General features: G+C 49.7%; 1 protein-coding gene across 1 annotated transcript in view; it reads right to left on the reverse strand.

The window, feature by feature from the left end:
• LOC149325158 (sodium-coupled monocarboxylate transporter 2-like) overlaps window positions 1–19,629 on the reverse strand; it is a 194,356-nt gene extending 174,727 nt beyond the window's left edge. Inside the window, exons 1-2 of the mRNA XM_089563580.1 lie at window positions 19,452–19,629; window positions 15,790–16,163 (exon numbers count right to left, since the gene is read on the reverse strand). Of these exons, the coding sequence (XP_089419706.1) occupies window positions 15,790–16,125 (336 nt within the window). The 5' untranslated portion in view covers window positions 16,126–16,163; window positions 19,452–19,629. The remainder of the gene's footprint in view (window positions 1–15,789; window positions 16,164–19,451) is intronic.
• Window positions 19,630–23,796: the final 4,167 nt, after the last annotated feature.

Below are 23,796 nucleotides of genomic sequence, written 5' to 3' on the forward strand. Positions count from 1 at the left end.
GATGACCGGCCGTGGGAACGTCATGAAGCTGCTCAAGGACGCTGCGGCGCAGGTGTTGCGGGACCACGAGCAAGAGGTCAGCGCCGTCAGGCCGCATATTGCGCCGGTAGAGGACGTTCTCATGGAGCACAAACGGGGCAAGGGACGCATCACAGCGGTTGGCAGTGAGGCGGTCGATGAGGGAACATAGAGAAGAATCCAAGCGCTGTTCTTGCGCAATGTTGCGGAAGGCTGAGATGGATAAGACGCAGGCGTCAGCCTCGCATTCGTTGGAGGTAGGCGCATCGACAGGGTAACGGGACAAGCAATCCGCGTCCTGGTGCAAGCGGCCGGACTTGTGGACGACACAAAATGTGTACTCTTGAAGGCGAAGAGCCCAGCGCCCCAGCCGGCCTGTAGGGTCTTTGAGCGAAGAAAGCCAGCATAAGGCGTGGTGATCCGTGATAACAGAGAAAGGGTGCCCAAACAAGTAAGGGCGGAATTTTGCAATAGCCCAAACCAGGGCGAGGCATTCCCGCTCGGTGATAGAATAGTTGCGCTCTGACACAGAAAGGAGACGGCTGGCGTACGCAATAACGCGAAGCTTGTTGCGTTGCCGCTGAGCAAGTAGGGCACCAATGCCATGGCCGCTCGCATCGGTCCGAAGTTCCGTAGGGGCTGAAGAATCAAAGTGAGCCAACACAGGCGGAGCAGTGAGGGCATTGATAAGGGCTCTGAAGGCGTCAGCTTGGGGGGGTCCCCAAGAGAACGGGATGTCCTTCTTGAGGAGCGTGGTAAGAGGTCGGGCTATTTCCGCAAAGTTCTGGATGAACCGGCGGAAATAGGAACATAGGCCGAGAAAGCTGCGCACATCACCGGAGGAGCGCGGAGTGGGAAATGAACGCACGGCGCGGACCTTGTCGGGGTCGGGTTGGATCCCAGCAGAATCGACCAAGTGGCCAAGGACCTTGAGCTGTCGGCGGCCGAAGGTACATTTCTTCGAGTTCAGCTGAAGACCAGCGCGGCGGAAGACGGCAAGGATGGCTGAAAGGCGATGCAGATGGCTTTGGAATGTGGACGAAAAAACAATCACGTCATCTAAGTAGCAGAGGCATGTCGTCCACTTAAAACCGCGCAGGAGGGAGTCCATCATGCGCTCGAAGGTGGCAGGGGCATTGCACAGGCCAAAAGGCATGACTTTAAACTGGTACAGGCCGTCCGGGGTGACAAAGGCGGTTTTCTCCCGATCCCGTTCATCGACAGCGATCTGCCAGTAACCTGAGCGAAGATCGATGGAGGAAAAGTAACTGGCGCCGTGCAAGCAGTCGAGAGCGTCGTCAATTCGGGGCAAAGGGTAGACGTCTTTCTTTGTGACGGCATTCAGATGGCGGTAATCGACGCAAAATCGCCAAGTTTGATCTTTCTTTTTAACAAGCACGACAGGGGACGCCCAAGGACTAGTCGAAGGCTCGATGATGTTGCGGGCCAGCATCTTGTCCACTTCTGCCTGAATAACACGGCGCTCTGCGAGGGAGACCCTATAGGGCCGTCTGTGAATGGGGCGGGCCTCGCCGGTGTCAATGTGGTGGGCGACAACAGAGGTTTGACCCAAGGGACGGTCCCCAAAATCAAAAATATCACTGTAGGAGGACAAGAGGCTGTGAAGAGCAGAAGAATCAGCAGAGGGTAGATCGGCCGCTATCATCCGGGAAATAGAATCCTCACTGGAGGGCTGCGATGTAGGGACATTGGATACGGCAGTCGTTGGGTCAGGAGCCAGGACAGAGACTGTGCAATCGGTCAATGGGGACAGATCAGCAAGTGAAATGCCGGTCGGAAGTACCTGAGGGGACAGGCTGAAGTTGAGGACAGGGAGGCAGGTGCAGTTGTTGGTGATGTGGACAATGGTGTGGGGAAAGAGGACGTTACGATTCAGAATCACAGCGGTGATAGGGCAGGCGACGTAGTCTCCATCAGGGACGGGAGGAGAAGGCGACATAGGGATGTAGACAGCAGCTTGTGGCGGGAGACGAGCAAACTCGGTGGATTGAAGGCGAGGTGAGCTGGTGGAGTCGTCATTGCACAGGGGCAGATCCAATCGGAGAAGGCCTGAGGAACAGTCAATAAGAGCTGAATGGGCGGTTAAAAAGTCAAGGCCAAGGATTATGTCCTGAGGGCACCTGGTCAGGACGGTGAACAGAACGGGTATATGACGTCCGGCAATGCTGACTCTCGCAGTGCACATTCCAATCACGGCAGCGGGGCTGCCATCGGCGACGCGAACCGTGGACATGGCGGCAGGCGTTAAAACTTTCTTCAGACGGCGGCGCAAAGACGAGCTCAGGACAGACACTTGGGCGCCAGTATCAATGAGGGCAAGGACCGGGACACCATCCACGAGAACATTCAAGAGATTACGTTGGGCAGCGGGGGTCAAGAGAGGATTTTCAGGCCGGGTCAATGATGCAGCGTCACCTCCGGGGGCTGCATCGGCTAGTTTTCCGAGAAGTGGCGGGAGGTCGAAGGAGAAGGGCTGCGGCGTGTGGTAGGAGAACGGGAGCGGCGGCCTAATGGGGAAGGTGAGCGGCTGGACCCACGAGCTTGCGGAGCGGGCTCGTCACGGAGCGGATCGGGACGTGGGGTGAAGCGGCGCGGGCCGTAGTCGTTGCGGCGATCGACGAAGGAGTAGGGGCGAGGTGGCGGGGACCAACGGCTGCGGCAGTGACGGGAGATGTGTCCGACGCGAGAGCAGGTAAAACAGATCGGCCTGTCATCAGAGGTACGCCATTCGGCTGGATTGCGATATCGGTACCGAGGCGAGAAGCTGCGACTGTAAGTGGCAGCTGCGATCACTGGAGGGTCCGGGCTGGCATGAGCGTTGTCCACGACGCGAGAAGGGACGGCCATGTTCGCAACCTCCTGTCGAACGACGGCTTGGATGAGGGCCAAGGTGTTGTCCGGCAGTGGCAAGGAAGAAACAGCGGGCGTCATCGCCTCCAGTTCGCGGCGCACGATACGGGTTAAGTTAGCAGGGTCGGAAGGCTGCCGCAATGTTGGCAGATCTTCACACGAGGAGCTAGCAGCAGTGTTCGGCAGCCGGTCAAAACGGTGAGAAATGCGCCGGTGTTTGGCTTGCTCGAAACGCCGGCACACCTCAAGAACAGAGGCGACCGTGGAACAGTCTTTGCATAGAAGCAGGTTAAAGGCATCGTCGGCAATGCCTTTCAGTATGTGGCCAACTCGATCTGCCTCGGACATGTCTTTATCCACTTTACGGCACAAGGCGAGGACGTCTTGTATGTACGCTATGTATGGCTCGGAGGAAGTTTGGGCGCGTGACGCGAGGGCCTTCTTGGCGGCGAGTTGGCGGCCGATGGGTTTTCCGAAGAGGTCGCGGAGCTTCTGTTTACAGATGTCCCATGAGGTCAAGTCCTCTTCGTGGGTTTCGAACCACACTCTCGCGGTGCCGGTCAGATAAAATATGACGTTAGCGAGCATCAGCGTTGGATCCCACCTGTTGTGCGTGCTGACGCGTTCGTAAAGGGCCAGCCAGTCGTCCACATCAACGTCGTCGGTACCGCAGAACGTGCCCGGTTCGCGGTGGTGGGCGACGACGACCGCTGGCGGTGTTGACGGAGAGGGAGATGGCTCGGACTCGTTAGACATGGTGGCGAGACGGCGGCCACGGCGGAGAGCCAGCTTGAGGTCGGGGATCGAATTTAGCAACCTCCACCAAATGATACGTGGCGGCTAGAAGCAGTAATAGAAACAGCAGACGTAATCTGCTACGCAAGGGACCGACGGCTTGGAGTAGTCTCACAGCACACAAGCTTGCACCTCAGCGTCGTCTTCTTAACAAAACCACTTCGTCGTCCTCCCAGCGTCCGTAGCAATATATATAAGAAAGAGAAGGGGACCAAACACTTAACCTTGATGGACAACTGATGTCACTTTAAGTGAATTAGAGAGTTGACTATTAACATAGAAAATACATTAGAGTGTAAACTTAACAGTTAAAATTTTACTCGTAAGCGCTTGCGAGGTACTTTGTCAAAGGCTTTAGCAAAGTCCATAAAGACTTCAGTGAATCGGTTTGAAGGTTCGAATCAAAATTTATATGCAGATCATGCACGCAAATGGCCAATTGTGTTTCACAGGACGAACCTTTACAGAATACTTGCTGATAGTGATTTAAAAAGTGTTTCGAGTCAAGAAAATGCATTATGTGCGAAAAAATGACATGCTCCATAATTTTGCATGGTACACTGGTCAAAGAGATGGGACGGTAGTTAAGGGACGATTCTTTGTTATCTGATTTCAAGACCGGAACGACCTTCCCCACTTTCCAGTCGCTGGGTGTGTTACCTGTGTGAAATGATTGTAACAAGAGCGAAGATAAGTATGCTGCAGAGACGTGCCGAGTATTCTTCAAGAGTTTCGAGATGGTTTCATCAATACCTGCTGAGGATAGCCTAATATTTTCGATGACACAGGTGCAGAAAATGTGGTGAAAGTCATTAGAGATATTGGATATGCAGTTGTATCAGATAGTGGCGTATCAGTTTCGCAGTGAAAACAAACAAATGCAGTGTTAAATATGTTCGTGCATTCAACGTCGGTGGCTTCTTGTCCAAGTGTTTTATTAGTAAGAGTGACAGTGCGTGTCTGCGGGGGGTTTAGTACTTGCCAGAATTTTCGTGGATTGTTGACTAAGATCTTTGGCTGATCTATAACCAAAATGCGTGTTTAGCGTTTCGAACGGATTGCAAATACGCGTGCTCAGCGTCGTAATACTTATTCCATGCGCATGCTCTCGGGTTGCGTTTTGCTGCTCGGAATAACGTTTTTTCTTGTTTTCGAACGTTTTTAATATTAGACTTCGAGAACCATGGCTTATGACCATTGGCACGAAATGTTATGGTGCGAACAAACTGGGACACATGTTCTACTATTCTAATTTTTGAAAGTTTGCCAGTTATCTTGAACAGTTCGGTCTTGAAAGCCTGTCTCGAAAATTGGAAAAAAATTATGCAGTTGGTTGTTGATAGCCTTGTAATTACCTGTTGTACAAGCGGATTATTTTTTGATACGTTTGGCGCAACTGCGTGCGACAGGTGAAGGTGGCACGTAAAACTTTGCAATCGCTAATTTCGTGGAGATAAGTAAGGGATGATAAACTTTCAAGGTGATTAGTCACTATCATGTCTAGAGTGTTAGAAGATTCACGTGTGAGGCGTGTCCGTTCCGTTAATGATTGGGTGAGGCTAAAACTGAGACATACATCAATGAAATCCATTCTTTCTGCGTTGCGTGCGTAATGTTATGTTCTGCCAATTGATACTAGGGCAGTTGAAATCGCCGAAGAGAAGGATGCGTGCGTTAGGTTACTTAGTATCAAGTTGGTATAGGCAACAACCAAGGCTATGCGAGAAAGTTGGATTATTGCTGGGGGTCGATAGCAGGCACCTAGTATGATTAATTGGGGTGCGGAACGACAAATTACCTACAATATTTCAAACCCCGAATCGATGTTAATGATAGAACATGTCAACTGTTGGTTAGTGGCCATCAGAACGACTCCGCCTCGGGAGTCTTTGCTATCGTTCCGAAGCACGTTAAAATTTGGTAAGTCGGACAGAACTTCAGAATCAGTGATGTCATTTGTTAGCCTTGGTTCAGTTAGTATAACAATGCTGTTGCGGATGAGGAAACAAGATTAGAAGCATGCTAGCGCTTGGGAATAAAACTGCATGTCTGTGAAGATAATACAAAACAAATAATTTGGAAACTTATCTACTGCATGGGCGTACAGTTGCACAATGACGAGCCGATTGCTATGCTATTTCTTGCACCGTCCGTGAAGATTCATCGAATGAATAACGCTTCGAACCAATAAGCAACGTATTGTAGCGCGTTGAAAATTCTCTTGATTTGCTTCGAGCGAATGCAACGAGCTGTTTTCGTGCAGCACGAACCCGGCGAGAAAGCTCCTCGCCAATGCTATAATCGGTACCATTTAACTAGCACAGTGCCTTCAGCAAGAATTAACTCTTTGGATTTAATAGAGGCTCAATTAAGTATTATTGGGAAGAGTCTCGGTTGAGGCGGTGGCTGTCGCAGTAATGAATTACTATTTCGCGGAAGTGCAGAAGCGGTTTATGAGCTTCTGAGCCAGGAGAGCTAGGATGAGGAGCCCGGTGTGTGAGCGCTCGGGCGGTCGATCAGCGGCCTCATTGCCTCGTAGACCCTGGCGGCCAGGAGCCCAAATTACGTTTGTGTGAGTTGGATGGGCGGGAGCCCGTCTTAGAATTTGGGAGGCAAGAGGTGATATTTCCCCTGTAAGATAGTGTTCACAGGCCCGGCGAGAGTCTCTGATAACCGTTCTCGATTTTGGATCGGCGGCAGCGAGAGCTATTGCAACTTCCTCCGCTCGCGTTGAATTTGGGGCTGATAGACCCAGACTTGTAACACGTTCTACGAAGACGACGCGGAGGCTCGGAGCGACGCAGGCCACAGCTGGGGAGGAAAGGGGGGGTTCACGTGAATCAGCGCCTATGCGCCGAGGCACTTGTTGCAAGTAAGTGCACAACAACGGGTATATAGTAAGTAGACAGGAAACCGACTACGGCGCCAAATTTTAAGAACCAATATGGTTGACTGAGATAAAATAAGGTATAATCAGAGTGAATAAACCGATCTGCACTCTAAGAACTAAAGGAGTGCGGGAACTCCTTTCGATGGAGTATACGCTTGTCCCATATTTCACTCCTTTTTCCAGAGTCGCCGCACTCCTGCTAGGCGCACTCCCTCTGCAGGAGTAGAAACACTCCTTTATTACGAATGGCTGGGAAAAAAAAGCTGCACCGGAGGGAGGATTCGAACCGCGAAACTCTGCATTGCGAGCCAATGTGCGCTACCTCTCGCCTATACTTTTTTTTTCTTTATTAGCTCTCGCCTATACTTGGGACGGGTTGTAATCCTTTTCAGTAGTTATATATGCTAACATTTTGAGTTCAGCGGCAGTTTCGTGCGTATATGTCGCGAGTTTTGTTCTCTAAATTGGTAGATCGCTGGCTGGTTAGAGTTGGCACAGCTCAGTAAATGACGAAACAGTAAAGGCAACATCTGAACGCCACAACGCCATGGTAAATCTTTACTCGACAGCAATTTCATGGTGTACGGTACGTTGACTCGCCCTTCGCGAACGAGTTAACTGGTGTCCTGATGCACTATTATTCGTATTAAAATGATGTGTAGCTTCCCTAGAGCACTCGTCGATCATTCATACCGTAGTAGGAATGCCATATAAAGTGTTTAGACTAATGTTTCGCCGTCGACCGCGAAGGTTCACGTGATCTGACAGAAGTGTTTTCCTTTAACAGAAGCATCGCTCGTTTCTGCGAACCGCTTTTCCTTGTAGGTTGTTGTGCTGAAATAGATGTTGCAAAATGTGAATGGCGGTTCCGAATGGCATAAAATATATTCACACAGCAATAAACTAATGTTTAGGATAAATTGCGACAGTTACCATGACAGTGTCTTCTTAAACGCATTCTTCGGAAGTGCATGACTTAATTTGCTGAATGGTATAGACTATTCAGAACCCCGCGGCGGTCGCATTTCGATGAAAGCGAAACGCCAAAGCCTCATGCACTGCGCGATGTTAGTGCACTTCGCTTTGGGACGTCGCGATGTCAGTGCAGTCGCTTTGGGACGTAAAATCCATTGAAATCAAATCAAATATGCTGTATGAATGCAACACAATAATCTCCAAAATGTACACTGCACGTATCGGTTATGTACAAGGTCTGGCGCTGTGGGCGGAGCACAGGACACTTTCTTGTTTGTTTGTTTTTGCTTATCACTAGTTTGCATGAGATGCGAGTCACAGGTCACTATATATATGGCTCCGCTGCAGTACAAAAGCTAAGAAAATAAACAACCTCCAACTCCCTCAGGCCCTAGAGGGAGTGCGCTCGCAGTTTTACTCTTTACCGAAGCAGGCGTTTCACTCCTTAGGGAATTTAGGCGGAGTAAACTGCTGCTAAAGAGAGTGCAGTAGCCGGTATACTCTATCATAGAGAGTATCAGTTCTTAGAGTGTGTAATTATAGTACAAGATAGTTACGCTAATTAAGCAGTGAAAATATTTATCAAACAAAAAGAATATGATATTGAGAGGCGACGAGTAGCGATGAGGTGTCGATGCTTTCGCATTCTGCAATTCGGATCGCCGCAGTGATCTTTTAATTTTTTCTTCCATTGCAGCAGGCATCTCTGGGCACGTGTAATATTGCTGTGCCGTGTCTCCGTTTCATGGCCACTTGCAGACGTACAAGAAAATGCGGAATTTCTTGTTCCAGAGAGTTTTACCCATGTTGTCTTTTAATTAATCACGAATGAGCTTTAAGAAGAGTGCTTGCGTGTGGTTTTGAAGTAAGAGTTCCGTCTCCCCTGTTACATGCATGCAAATCGACATCGATAATTTGCTTACTTTTTTTTGATAAAAAAAGTGTAGTCATTCTCCTGTGTTCAGCGCATTTCGCAAAACTGGGCAAGCGCATTTGTATGGAATATTTTATTCCATACAGAAAAAAACTGTTCAAAGCAGTTGTTCTTGCGGCGGTGAGGAGCAGATGCTACCACCTGCGCCATACGTTGCTGGCATAAAAAGGCTAACAAACAGCTCGCAACTTAGAGGCGTACTAAAGATAGATTAATTTGTATTAAGAGCTATATTTATCTTTTGTGTCTTTTAATATATATTTCAGGGTGTGACACGGCAAGTAAAGATTAGAAATTAGCCATACTGTGGAAGGCAAATTTGCTAAATTCTATTCTAGGAGGTTTTATATTGTCACGGCCAGAGGAGCCGTGAAGGTAGGCGTTGGGAAGAACCCAAGACTGGGAGCCTTCTTTTAATTATAGAGCCGGGTTGCAGGACACAGAACAGAATGATGATGAAAACTTTATTTATAACAAGGGAGTTTTGGACACGTCGGTCCTTGGGCCCACGCACGGCCCCACTGCACTCAAACGTTCATGTCCCGGAGGCTCATGACGCTGGCAGCCCGGCCGGTGGCGATGGCTTGCTTGGCCGGGTCCTCGGAGCGCAGTAGGGTCTCCCAAGCCTCCCATGAGGTAAGGTGCTCCAGGCCCCGCGGGGGAGGATCCGCCGGGCAGAGGAAAAGAATATGGTCGAGGGTGGCTTTGGGGTGGTGGCAGAGGGTACAGGAAGGGTTCGTGTGGACTGGGTGATATCGCGAGCGTATATAAGGGGAGGGCAAAGTGCGTGTTTGGAGCCGCCTCCAAAGTGTCTGATGGTAATTGTCGAGGGAAGGATGAGGTGGGGGGTAGAGCCGACGCTCGGCTTTGTAGGCCTGCGTCATTTCACTGAATGAGTGCATGCGCTCCCGCGAGAACCCCAGGTCGGAGGCCGCCGGTGCCCGGTTGATAGAAGCTCGGGCTAAAGCGTTGGCGGCCTCGTTTCCGGGATTCCCGGAGTGGGCAGGCACCCATATCAGCTCCACATGGCGGGGCGGGTGCGCGGCGAGGGAGTCCAGTATGCGAAATGCAGGGACGTGAACTCTCCCGCGAGCAAAATGAAGCGCGCCTCGAGAGCCCACCGCCGCTTCGTCGTCGTCGTCGACTCAGCGCGGAGGCCGCGCGGCGCGTTAGCCGCGTGGCAATATTGAGCATCTTTTAGCAGTTAACCTATAATAATGTGTTGCGAGTACCTTCTCACACACTGTGCGCCAAACAATTCCTGCGTTAGTTTAGTCTTGTCGTTTTCCTGCGATATTTGTACTTGCACTGATGATCACATCATGCATCTCTTTGCAGCTGCGATGTACAGCGAGGTCATCGTGGTAGAGCTTGGCGAGGAATTTTTTTCAGTGCAGTGCAAAAGTTCTCTTACAAGCGGAGTGCAACGATTAGTGCCGATATGACTCATCAGTTCAGCGGCTCCAGGCACAGTGCATCTCACGATGTACTCTCCGCCGGAAAAGTAAATGGACCACCGCTCAGGGCAGCAGAGCGGCTGCGGCGCCGGACCGCGGCGCTGTTATCTCGAGCCCCCCGCTTGCAGCCAGAGTGCCCCGAGTGACGACAAACTTCGCCCTCGCTCTAGCGCGGGGGCTTGTCGCACTTGATAAATATCTAGTGCTGCGTTCAGCTGCTCTGTTCTTGAGGGTCTCGGCGAAGGGGAGCGCGCATCGCCTATTAATCGAGCACGTCGGGCTGTAGCAGACCAATCGGATAGCCGCACTTCGTCAAACCCCGGCAGTGTGAAGAAAAGAGTCGCAGTTTTGTTTTCGGTTGTCCTTTTATATTGCGCTCATGTTAGATATTACTGCCTATCCAGTGACTGGAGCACACCTACAGCGTGCTCAGCAGTGGCCGGTGTTCAGCAGTGTCTGGGACGCCATCAGAGGGACGGCCTCGGCCCACTCGTGTGAATCGAGGGCTATTTCACCGGGCAGAGCTACTGCGAAATCGTCACCGGGCACATGATTCCCTACGTCCTCGAAGGACCGTTTCCGGATGGCGGCTAAGTGTTCCAGCACGACCGCAGCCCCGTGCACAAGGCGCGTGCTGTAACTGACCCTCTTGAGCGCTGCGCCGTGCGTCAGCTCCCGTGGCCGCCTAAAGGGGCTGACCTCAACCCCATCGAAAACATCTTGGGAATCATGAAGAAGGAACTTTCCTCACGGCGCCTTTGCGGTGGCACAGCTAAGCCGCTCTAGCATGCCGTCAGAGAGGAATGGGAAGCCCTGCGCGGACATCCAGAGTTAGTGACGGCACAAGTTTAGCTTCAGCTCGTGGTGCTCGAGCATAATGCTGCCGCCTGTAATTTTTTTGTAGCGAAAGCTACACTAGGCTAGCAGATGCGCATTTCGTGGTGTCTGCTGTTACGGCTCGAGGTAGCGTGGCCAGTTGTTGCATCACCAAGGGGGCTCGTACAGGATGAGGAACAGTATGAAGCTTCGAAGTTGGATATATGAAAACAAGCAGGTTTAATGGCAAGAAACTAAGACACTTATTTACATAAATTTACAAAAAAGAAGAGCAAGAAATCAAAATTTAAGAGGTCATGACGTCGATCGACTGGATGAGCATTTTTCCCAGGGCCCAGAGCCAATGGATGAACCTATTACCCAAGGTTCATAGCTTTCGTGCACACTTTGGGCGCAGGTTAAATAGCTCAAGGCTCCGCCCTTTCACCAGGCGGCAATTCATCGTGACACAAAAGATCGGCACCACACGTCACAGCCAACGAAGACACTTGTTTAGCCCTTTCACCAGGCGGCAATTCATCGTGACACAAAAGATCGGCACCACACGACACAACCAACGAAGACACCTGTTGTAGAGCCCACACTTGGGAACTGGCGAGGAGGAAGCGCAAGTCGCATCCCTGTCGCACTGTGTTGGCAGCTGGCGTCCATCGAACACAGGTTTGGCATGATGACGTCACAGCCGCAGCTGCGCAGGCTTCCTCTGATTCGTTCCGGATTTTTTTAAGACGAGGGACACCCTTTTTTCCCCGGTCGTCGGTCCTTCTAGAAGGTCGTTGGCACCGAGCCGTGGGGTCATCTTGGGGGTCAAACGACCCGTCGAAATTGCCGCTACTTTTGAATCCACCACCGTTTCATCGCGGGTCTCAAGATGGGTCGTAACATTGTCAAAAGCTACTACTGCGCATGCATCGTTACCAAGGCACTCAGTACTATGGCAATCATGTTGCCGCAGCCGCTGCGCCACACTACGCATCCGCAGAGTCGCGCCGCGCAGCTGGGAAATAAGCCGGAAGCGATGCGCTCGCTCCTCAGAAGCGTGCCATGAAAGAAGGAGAGCGGCCGTGCTCGTCACGGCAGCAGCACAGGTTGCGTGAAATTGAGTCTTGCGATCCAGAAGTGTTCGCATGGTACAAGGCCGGCCGAGAGCGTGAAAACGAGGAGAGAAAGGCTGAACGGGCGGCCGAGCCGAAGAACGAGAGGAACGTGTCGCGAAGAGTTGTCGCCAAGCTGCTGAACGACAACGACGCCGTGTCGGTACCGAAATGTCAGTAGATGGAACTGGTTTCACTATATATATCTTGGCCTAGCTGAGCTAAGCCACTGCCATCACTTTTCCATTATGTAACCACCTCGGTTACCATGGCAACTCTCTAATACAATGTCGTTGCTATGAAGGCGGCCATATTGGATGCTACCCATGGAATGAGCATAACTCGGATGCTCGAAACGCCACCAGCAGAGCTGCCACTCTAAAAACCTTGTCGTTCGCCAGGTCCACCACCTTACCGGACAAATTTTCTAATCTCATCCGCCCACATGACTCGAAGCCACCTTCTGCTACGACTGCCCACTACTTGAATCCAGCCCGCTACCCTTAATTAAGGACCACTGGTTATCTTGAATTCGCATTACCTGCCCTGCAATGCCCATTTATTATGCCGCTCCTTTTCTTCATAGCTGGCTGCTCTATCTTCAATTTAAGTTCAATCCGTTTCATTAGCCTCCAGGTTTCTGTCCCATAGGTGGGTGCCGGTAAGGTACAGATGCCATATTCTTTTCTGTGAACTGATATTGGTGAACCGGTATTCATGATCTGAGAGAACCTGCCGAATGCACTCAGCCCTATTCTTATTCACATAGTTATTTCACGGTCGTGGTCGGGAGCGCTCGTAGTGTCTACTCGTACTATGTCCGTGTGCGTACTATGAATATTGTTTTGAAGATAAACTACATCCGACTAGTCCAACTCGCCATTATTCACCTAAGTAGTTCACTGCGTTCAAAGCTAGCCATGTTTGTATTCGTTGCTGGTCACATATAGGACCACCTCGGCAGAGAGAAGGTTCATCCGATCATTCGCAATGTGTCGCCGTCGTTGCGGCCTCCACTGTTTCGCTCGTGCGGCTGTCGTCATCATAATTACGGTGGTCGAGCGGAGGGTGAACGTGGAGCAAAAATAAGGCCTTCGGTGCTAAACAACACTGAGATCTTTTGTCGAATTTGCCCAGCAGTCACATTGAGTCGTGCTGGATCATTCGCAATGCCGTATTTACAGGTGAAAGTGCGAGGGCTGTTCAAGGAGTGTGTCCGCATCTTATCGGTGCCGGCATTGGTCCATGACGTCACAAAACCATTTCAACATGATGCTCATTGTTGGTGAGAGCAGATTCGTGGTCTCAGACTTAGTCGCTAATTTCTTAAGAAAGAGTGCGTCTGTCCAGGGCGCTCAGACTTCGGAAATAGAATAATAAGCTATGGTATTATTCAGTTGGATACAAACAATCGGTATGTGAGTGGAAAATATTTTGGCACTTCCGCGGGCTTTGCGTTAGGCCTTACATTTAGAGAGAGGCGAGGAGTGACAACTTTGTTCATGATGAAAATGATAAGGGAAGAACAAAGAAAAGGAGGCACGGAAACAATCACCATCATCATACGCAAGGTAAAGGACAACGTGAAGGAACACAAAAAGAACACCCGTACATTTTTACGCGGATACGCGTTAAGAAGGTGTACGAAAAAAAAGTGTTTAAAAGCCGCAACCAGGAAAAAACAATGTGCAAGCAGCGAACAATACGTGGTACTTTACTCATAATACGTAGATGATAAAGGCTACGTATTGGGGCTGGTTGGTGCGTGATCTTTTTGGGGACTGCAGGGCTTAATCAGACCATATAGCTGATGTAGGGACTCTAAGTCCGATCCTGTCTAACTAACCAAGTTTGATTGTACGGACGAGGCTGAAATACATCTTTATCGTACCGATGATGGAAGATACAAGAAAAGGCCCATAAACAAAGTATGATAAAGTGTAACCAGCAAGGCTCGTAAGCTCTCTACCCCTAATAATAATCGTGGATTTCCATCTCACGAAGCGCGATGGATGGGACACTCATGCGCGCATCGATGATTCCTCTGATGGGTTGATCGATCTGCGAATAAGTGATATCGTTATTGTGGAGCTGAGAAGTACACCTATGCTCGCAGAAGTGCTTGGCAAGATCACTGCTGATGGCGCCCTCTGAGGATGTTTGGTGCTATCGGAGCAGGTCATGAAAACGTCGGCTAGCTTGAGCGACGAAACTGTGCCTGCATAACAATGATATTTCATGAACATTTATCACGCATTCCGAACACTGTTTCGCGTGTTTCTTCGCGCTTGAATCTTTCCGTTGCTCGCTGTTTCTTTGGCGTACATGGAAGTCATTGTTTTGGTGGTGAGATTGGCTTTTCATGCCAGCTCTTGCTGCGTTCTTGTGAATGTCGCGTGAAACACTGCGGGTGTAGATTGTGACTGCGTAGCGCGATTGTCTGCAAGTTGTCTATTCTCATATCTCCTCCATTTTATTTTCTGCCTCCAATTATTGCACTTATGGTGCTTCTCGAGGTTCGAAAGTGGGGGCAGATTGGGTGGAGTGGTTGGTCGAGAGTAAAGGTGGGTGTATGGGCAGCCCATCAAACATGGGGGGGGGGGGGGGGCGCATGTGGCTGGTGGGAGGAGCAGCTGGCTTTCCCACTTCGTCTTTGATATCGATTTCGCAGTCGCTTTCAGAGCGTAGCTTCTAAGCGTCCGTTCGTGGTTTGAGCCATGTCGTCGCCGTTGGCGCAACCGAGAAAAACCGATAAATAAATAATAAAAAAACATTGCCTCGACTGGAAAAGATCACCTTCGCTGGCCACTGCACGAGAGCAGGGGACTATCGTCGCAGCCGGTCACGCCCAGTGCTAAATTGCAGCACACTCTCGCGCTTTGCATGGAACATAGTCGTCTTCTTCAACTAATACTACTATCGAAGTAACATTGTTGCCAGACATTCCGAAGACCCAGCAACAATGTGCCCACAGAGAATGAGGCACCGACAGAGCTCCGCTGAAATTTCTCATTAAGGAGAATCGCAATCCTTAGAATTTTTTCGGTCCGCTGCTGTTTGGGTTTCTATAGGGTGCAGTTATTGGGTAGGGCGCAAGAAGGCAGGTTGGCGGCGGCTGGTGTTTCTGGAGGGGAGAAATGGGATGGAATTGGGAGGGATAATTGGAATTATGGATGGCGCTTCTGGAGGTTTAAGTTAGGCGAGTGTGGTGTAGGGCAGGGAGGGAGATCGAGAGCGGCGGTGGATGGGTGGCGGGCGGCTAGCTATGGGGTCTCTGGTGGGTATGTGGCGGGTGGGTGGGGCTTCTGGAGTGCGACGACTTTTCTCTCCGAGGATTCACACGTAAAAACAGGACGCCAAGTGGCAGTCTTGTACTTTAAAGAAATATCTCATCCCCCAAGCCAGATACTTAAAAAATAGCTTTCAGACGCGACGTTTGCTACTGGGAGTCAATCTCAAACAAAGTTTTCTTTCATTGCCACAAAACACATTTTAGATATTTTTATAATTGCCGAGGAGATTGAAAATTTAAACTTTTGAGTTTCGTCATCACGCGGCAACGTTCATCATAAACTAGTATGTAAGAACAGTTTAACAGTTACTGACGATTCAGAGTCTCGCAAATTATCTCTGAACACAAATGTTTCTATCCTGTTCACAATCTGTTCAGATTTCTGCTCACTAATCCTGTTGTGTTACGCAACACTGACATCGGCTTTTATTCAAGAACGTTCTTGAAATGCCCAAGAACTCGAACTTCCAGTTATGTTTTACACAAGTGGACACTCTTGTACGATGGGGATAACTTATGAGGGCACGGCACAAATAGTTTACCATCAGCTTCTTTAGCATACGGTCTATGGAAATACGATGGCGCGGCGCTTAACGAAGATACGCACCGGCGATCTGCCGACTCACCTCAAAAATCGACGTTACGCCTAGACGGTACAGCACTGGCACGAACACGTGCGTGGCTAGCGGGATGAGAATGAGGGGTGGCAAGAAGGTCCACGAAAGGTGCCACCCGTAGGCGTAGTAATGGGCAGGGAAACCGATCAGTCCTGTCGCCGAGTAGAGCGAAGCCACCGAAGAGGCGGCCAGGGGAAGCGTCCGCAGCATCCGGCTACCCAGGAACACTTCCGCTGTCGTGGCGGTCGCTCCAGCACCAGACTTGCGGAACGAGAAGTACAAGCCGAGAAACAGGTTCGCCGAAACGGCGACGCCGAATAGGAGGTACTCCAGGACTCGCGCCATTTCTGGGCCACACGTGGTAGCTTCTCTGCACCTGTGCACTTGAAGATAATGTTTGATAACATAGGCCATCAGTTTTTCAGTTTTTTCATTACTATATATTGATGGTGGTGGACTGCGCATATGAAAAGCAAGGAGACGCAGGCGAAAGGTAAGACATAAGACCAGGCTAAGGCCTGCGGGCCTAAAGGAAAAAAAAGATTTCGTCAAACCACGCAGAATATAAAGACAATACTACATAGTACGCAATAATTAGCAATAAAAGAAAACGTTTTATCATGCATGACCGCTGAGTTCAACCACAAACCCGGATAAATGGCGTCATATGGCAGTACGTAATATTATGGCATATTAGGTGCCCAGATGCCGAGAAGACGCACCTATTTTGACGAAAACCCGGAGTTCAGACTAACATAATTTGGATCACCATTCGTCATACATCTCTGGTTGCCTGTTCCTGCGAAAATGTCTTTAAGGCAGCACTTTGCAGTTTCTAGAGGTTGGATGCAAGACGGACGCCTACAGAAACCACATGTAACTCATATATATCAAATACCTGAGCGTGCACATTTCGCCACGCTTCCCCTTCTAGGCAAATGTATTAGCACCTGAAATATCAGTGTCACACATAACTAGTGCACCAGTGTCAGCTGGAGGAAGCGTTCTGCTCAAATAGAGCTCCCGTTAACGCTTGGACTCTAAAGAATATCTAAACTATTCCTCGTCCCTGCAAGTGTGCTAGGTGGTATAGAAGCGGAATGAATCACAGTTTTTAAACCAGAGAAATCACCGTCTTCTACAGTGATTGTAGAGTGAACACTAGCATGCTGCAAAGTCTCAGGCGCAATCCTGCGGAAAGGCATGAATTCGGCTGTCGGACTAAGGAAGGCCACCCGACTCGATGAGTGCATTTTCCCTTCAATTTTGTGCATGACATGCATTAACCGTGGCGTGACCGTAACTGAGTCTAGTGAACAGGACAGTGCGAGAGCGGAAGCATGAAACGCATCGTACATCCTTTGGTTTACTGGTTTGGTTTACTAAGGTTTAACGTCCCAATGCGACTAAGGCTATGAGGGACGGCGTAGTGAAGGGCTCCGGAAATTTTGACCACCTTGGAATCTTTAACGTGCACTGACATCGCACAGTACACGGGCCTCCAGAATTTCGCCTCCACCGAAATTCAGCCGCCGCGGCCGGGTTCGAACCCGCGTCTATGGGGCCAGCAGCCGAGTGCCGTAACCACTGAGCCACCGCGGCGGGGCGCATCGTACATCCTTTGTCAGAAGTATACGGCTCAAGTGGTTTTCTTCTGAGTCGTGCGGTGTGGTCCTTTTATCCATCGCCAGCGTTTCATGTCTTTTGAAGACGCGCGAACTGTCGTCCTCACCACTCGGGAAATTAGGAGCTCCGCGAATATTACCCCTCAATGAAGTGCTGGAAGGAAACTTCTTGGGCTCTTTATTCTTAACAAAGACTGTGCACTGGCGAACTGCCGTGGCCTATCGAACGCAATGGTAAGTTAGCACACCTGCCTCGGTAGCTACGTGGCTAGAGTGCTCGGCTACTGAGCTGGAGTACCCGTGTTCGAATCCGACCACTGCGGCCGCGTTTCGACGTAGGCGAAACGCATCTGGCGCCCGTGTGTTGAGCGATATGAGTGCCCTTTAAAGACCCCCAGGTGGCCAAAATTATTCCGAAGCCCTCCTCATCAGCACCTCTTTCTTCCGTTCCTCTTACATTCCCACCTTCCCCCTTTTCCTCACGGCACGGTTGAGGTGTCCACCGAGAAGTGAGACAGTTTATGCTCATTTCCTTTCCTCCACAACCAGCAATTATGCTAGCACAAAACCGGTTCCATAATACCGCTCACTCTTACTACTAATCCCACTCCGCGACAAGACGGTGCTAACGTTAATTGCGCGAAATAGGTGCAGCTGAGGTTTCGTGCACATTTTTTTATGGAGCAAAAGCAGCTTGGCCAAATAGCGCCACCGCACAAGAGGTTTGTCTACTTAAGGCTGGATCAAAAGCGATTTTTCTAACGATTCTACACCACACGAGCCAAGCGCCAGGCTACAAGGAGGTTCGTGTGCACTGCATGCCCGAAGGGCACCAGGCGGCACAAGGAAACGAACCCCCCCATAAAAACCAGCTGATGAAGCGAGTAAGCCACGGCAAGAGAGGGGCCGAGCTACTGCACTTAAGCGGACCGGTGTACTCGTTACACCGATCCCTCGCTCAGTGCGTTCTGCTAGTTAACTCACATCGAAAGTCAAATCCAACATCAAAAAACTAAGTCGTCCCCCTTTATCTCGGGCTCATACCAGCGTCCTTTATGTGGATAGATTTTGATCTCTGTGCAGAAGGCAAGAAAAGAAAATACAGGATAATAAAACCAGCTCAGTTGATGAGCTGTGGGCCAAGCATTTTTTAAACTCTGTGCCAGTCTAAGTGGCTATGGCTTTTGGTGCTGTGCACGAGTTCTCAGTACTGAATCCCTGCAGAGGTGAGCGAATTTAATTGAAAGTTGAATGTAGGTGCGCCCGAGTAGTTTGCTTTTTATCCGGTGCTGCCCCCCTGCCTTCTGCACCTCCTGTACCTTTGTTTCGCTCTTAAAATATCTACATTTCGCAAACAGGGCGTGCTCGTCTTGATATTGCGCGCTCACCTTAGTACATGCACTCTTAAAGGACTCTGCCAGGTTGAATCAGCGATGTATCACCTTGGTCGGCGCTGTTGAGCTGGCGTGCTTTCAGGCAGGGCTTAGCCACTGGCCGACAGGTCACTATCCCGCGCGCGCGAAATCTCCTGGTGCTAGCTTCAAACGCGTGCCTTTTGAAATACCGCAGTTCTCTCCCATATCTACTGAGCCCTCTATTCTGCCAACTGCAGATTCTGCGCTAGGCACGCTACCCTATCCCATATCATAATGGCCTGCCCTATCACCCCCTTCCGTTTCTTCACGTTTCTCCACGTTTGGTCTACGGGCTATTTTCGGTTGAGATGCGGTACGAAGCGCCGTGAGAAGGGTAACTAACATTGAGGACAAGTAGGAAGGGCCGTAATTAAGTGAGGCATGTTGTTCACGTCCGCCGCCACCATTTCACTGTTCTTCCATTGTAGCGAAAGCGTGCAATGTTTCACCTCGCTCTGGAGAACAGTAGTCATCGTGGACGCAGTAAAAAACAGGCTTACAGTATTTGCCTGGTCCAATACAAGCAAATATGATTCAAACACTTGAACAGTTAGCACATGAATGTGTACAGTACTGCCTTATCTGCGCATGATGCTGGGAAGTCACAGATGAGAAACAAACCGCTACTTACCTCTATTACGTCACTCAGCCAGTTCGTGTAGCCGTTCTGCAGCGTCCTGGAATCGATATAGCACTGCTGGCTGTTTCATTGCAGTCATTATTCCATCGCTGGCACGGAGGGGATGACTGCTTCCTGCGTTTTATTGCTGCGAGATTAATGACGAAAAAAAAAGGAGGCCTAGGGCTCGGAAAACTCGCCACGGATGCAGCTGTTCATGCAGTGCACACACGATATCTGCCAGAGATGCTCGGTTGGCAACACGCTTAGTGCGTTGTGCTTAGAGAGTTCCAGGTTGGGAAATAAACCGCGCAGAAGTCACAACGTCCCAGGTTTCACTGTGTAGCATGTTGCTGCAAACGCAACGTTCTAACAGCTGGCAGATATGCCACTTGTTGGGAGAGTTTCCATGTCATTGCAACTGCTTGGATATTGGCGCACCGCATATGTTTCTGTTACATGGCTACACAGAGTCTCTGAAGTAGAAAGCTATAGTGGAAATCTTTCTCCACATGTTCATTCTCTGCACTGAGCCATAGCGCTGAAAATTATGCTGCACCGCGCATGTTTTTTTCGTTTTTTTTTGTTTTTTTTTGCGAGGGGGCATTTTGGGTTCAAGCTTTTGAGATAAAGCGGCAAATCAGTACTACGGGAGGTTTGTAGAGTTTTAAAACATCAAAAAATGGGAAGCGGGTACTTATCTAAGGGGTAACACGTCATCCAGAAAAGACACCCACTCTACGGACGGGTGGATACCTAAAGCGCGCCATTCCCAGATGGATCAAGCAGCGGAAATGAGTGCGAGACAGGCATGGAGACCTTACAGAAATGCACATTGAGTTCCATTTCACTGCTTACTGAATTCTTGCGGAGTCTATAACAGCTGAATAAAAATTGAAATTTGGTTGAGTGAGCCGGTCAAAATGTCGTAATGTTTTGTATACTGCTTGAGTCAATAGGAAGCAAATTGCTTACACGCCAACTTAAGTAAGTTTCAGTAAACTGGATGCCAACTGCCCGGAAGTGACTTAATCATTGTTAATTTCTCTTGTCAGCTAATTGCCTGCTGCCTAATAGTCATGCAACACTCAATAAAAATTTGCGATATAATCTGTGCTGCGCCCAGATTACCCCTTTGCAGGAATGAATGCGCGCTTTGCCGTTTTCTTTTCACGTATACACTGCGAGCGTTGCCCCTTAGTTTGTAGTGATGCACTCGTTTCGTTATTTCAGTATGAAGCAACCGCATGGCAACGACGGTAAAGTGGCGTCCTCGACTATTTTCAAGGTGCCTGAATTTATACATGGGGCGAGCGGTGATCTAAGATGGTATCGACGCGTATAGCCGGTCCCAATGAGGCAATTTCAAATGCTTGTTCTCCCTTAGCTTCCTGCTACATTTTTTGTGCGCTAGTGCATTGAAGGCACGTTCACACTAGAGGCAGACGAGACGCCCCTGGACCCACTTCCGAGGTTCTTGAATTTTAACGCATGAGGCTTTCATGCCGTGACAAATCCGCGGAGTTCACGTCTCCGGTTTCAGCGATTGTGGAGCGAGTAATGAGGCATTTTAACGAACGAAAATGGCCCTCACGTGTAGTCATGGTAACGTATACCTGGCACTGATAACTGTTTACACGGCAGCGCGCCCAATCAATGTGGGAAGTGCCAATTATGCGCCTTGTCAATCTTCTGCCGAGTGTTGCGGAAAGCGTCGGATCGCACTCGTCTGCTTTGCTTGTGGGAGAAACGTTGTCCTTTTTAATTAATGCAAATTGATGCTGTACAAACCCCCGGCAGAGATACTTTATTATCAAATGATTAGCAGAACGGCGTACGCGCACACTATATTAACGAGACCACCTGCCTACGCGCCTTTCGTTCCCCGGACTTTCCTTTGCCAGGCAGATGATCGCGTTCACCTGCACTTTTTAAGGGTTATCGTGGTGCATAATTACAAAACCTTGCAACCGCTGAAAATTGAATTGCTTGAATTAAGCATAAAGCATCGTGAGTCGTATTGTTCACCAAACAAGATGCGGCTCCTTGTACGCATTTTCGGTCAGACGATGACGTCGTCACCGGTGCACTGATGAGAAAATTTCGCGCTTGCACGAAAGAAATCTTCAACTAAAGTCTTTTTCATCATCATCATCATCATCATCATCAGCCTGACTACACCCACTGCAGGGCAAAGGCCTCTCCCATGTCTCTCCAATTAACCCTGTCCTTTGCCAGTTGCCGCCACTGTATCCCCGCAAACTTCTTAATCTCATCCGCCCACCTAATTCTCTGCCGTCCCCTGCTACGTTTGCTTTCTCTTGGAATCCACTCCGTTACCCTTAAGGACCAGCGGTTATCTTGCCTTCGCATTACATGCCCTGCCCAAGCCCACTTCTTCCTCTTGATTTCAACTAGGATGTCATTAATCCGCGTTTGTTCCCTCACCCACTCCGCCCTCTTCCGATCTCTTAACGTTACACCTATCATTTTCCTTTCCATAGCTCGCTGCGTTGTTCTTAACTTAAGCTGAACCCTCTTTGTTAGCCTCCACGTTTCTGCCCCATAGATGAGTACCGGTAGGATACAGCTGTTATATACTTTTCTCTTCATGGATATTGGTAAGCTACCATTCATGACCTGGGAGAACCTGCCATACGCGCTCCACCCCATTCTTATTCTTCTAGTTATTTCCCTCTCATGATCCGGTTCTGCGGTCACTACCTGCCCTAAGTAGACATATTCTCTTACTACTTCTAGCACCTCGCTACCAATTGCGAACTGCTGTTCCCTTGCAAGGCTATTGAACATTACTTTGGTTTTCTGCATGTTAATTCTTAGCCCCACCGTTCTACTCTGCCTGTCTAGCTGATTGATCATGCTTTGCAGTTCTTGTCCTGAGTGGCTTAGCAAGGCAATGTCATCAGCGAATCGGAAATTACTCAGGTATTCTCCATTAACTCTTATCCCCAACTTTTCCCATTCCAGACCCCGTAATACCTCCTGTAAGCAGGCAGTGAAGAGCATTGGCGAGATTGTGTCTCCCTGCCTGACACCTTTCCGTATTGGAATTTTATTGCTGACTTTATGGAGAACTATAGTAGCTGTGCAATCGTTATGAATATCTTCCAATATTTTCACATAGCACTCTTCCACACCCTGATTCCGCAACGCCTGCATGACAGCTGAGGTTTCCACTGAGTCGAATGCTTTCTCGTAATCAATGAAGGCTATATATAGGGGTTGGTTATATTCTGCGCAGTCTTTTTCAGTCAATACCAAAGTTGACCACGAAACAGGCTGCAGAAATAAAGTTAGCTGCAGGAACGGACGTTAGGACTTTTCGTTCACAGAAGTAGGTGCAGCCGCGCCCGCTTCAAGGCGCAGACGTTAAACATAGTTTTCACAGATGCAATAGTGATCATCATCTTAGGTACCAGAAGCCCACTAAACCCGCGCGTTTTGCTGCGCTCCGCTTACACCTGCTTACAGTCAGCTGCTCCAGTCTGCACTGCCAAGGGATTGCACCTGCGTGTCAAATTTGCTGCTCGCCGAGTGTGTTCAGGCAGTTCAAGCACGCACTCTTTACTCGTCTGGTGGCGCGTGGCCTGGGAATGGGGAGGGCGTATTTTGACCTCGGCTTGTAGTGGACGTATTGAGTGACGTCGCAGCTGCAGAAACAAGAATTCCTTCGTGTAAATGACAGTGAAGAGGTAACCTAATTGCGAAAGAAATGAAAGTGCCAAGACACGCGAAGCGTGCGGTTACCGCTGAGCTTTTTATCGAGTGAAATGGAGACGAGAAGAGCAAAAAACACCGTCGACAAAGCGAAAGGCACTTTCGGACTTGTTTCGGTTTATTACCGGTTTTGCGCATATCTCCAGTGGTGGTGCCGTCTGCGATCATTATTCTGGTGCTTTCTCCTCCAGACCGCCGCGGTGGCTCGGTGGTTATGGTTTTCGGCTGCTGACTCGAAAGACGCGTGTTCGATCGCGGCCGCGGCGGCTGAGTTTCGATTGAATCGAAATTCCAGACGCCCGTGTACTATGCGATGTCAGTGCACGTTAAAGAGCCCCAGGTGGTCGAAATTTCCGGAGCCCTTCATTACGGCGTTCCTCATAGCCTGAGTCGCTTTGGGATGTAAAGCCCTGTGGCGTTATCGATCCTCGTGTGATAGTATCTATCGTAGCAAGTGCACGTGTACTCTTGTGATGCTCGGCGCATGCGTGACGTACTCCGTGTCTGTATATATACTTGTCAGGTTGCAATAAACGGGGCTTTTTCCTTTGGGCGTGGGCCTGGGGGCCACGCACTAGTCTTCATCGTTTTGTCGTCTTGCGAAACACCACATGGTGTG

This window comes from Amblyomma mixtum, chromosome 10 (genome assembly GCF_055824585.1).
Source record: "Amblyomma mixtum isolate Tamu chromosome 10, ASM5582458v1, whole genome shotgun sequence".
In the NCBI taxonomy this organism is placed as follows: Eukaryota; Metazoa; Arthropoda; class Arachnida; order Ixodida; family Ixodidae; genus Amblyomma; species Amblyomma mixtum.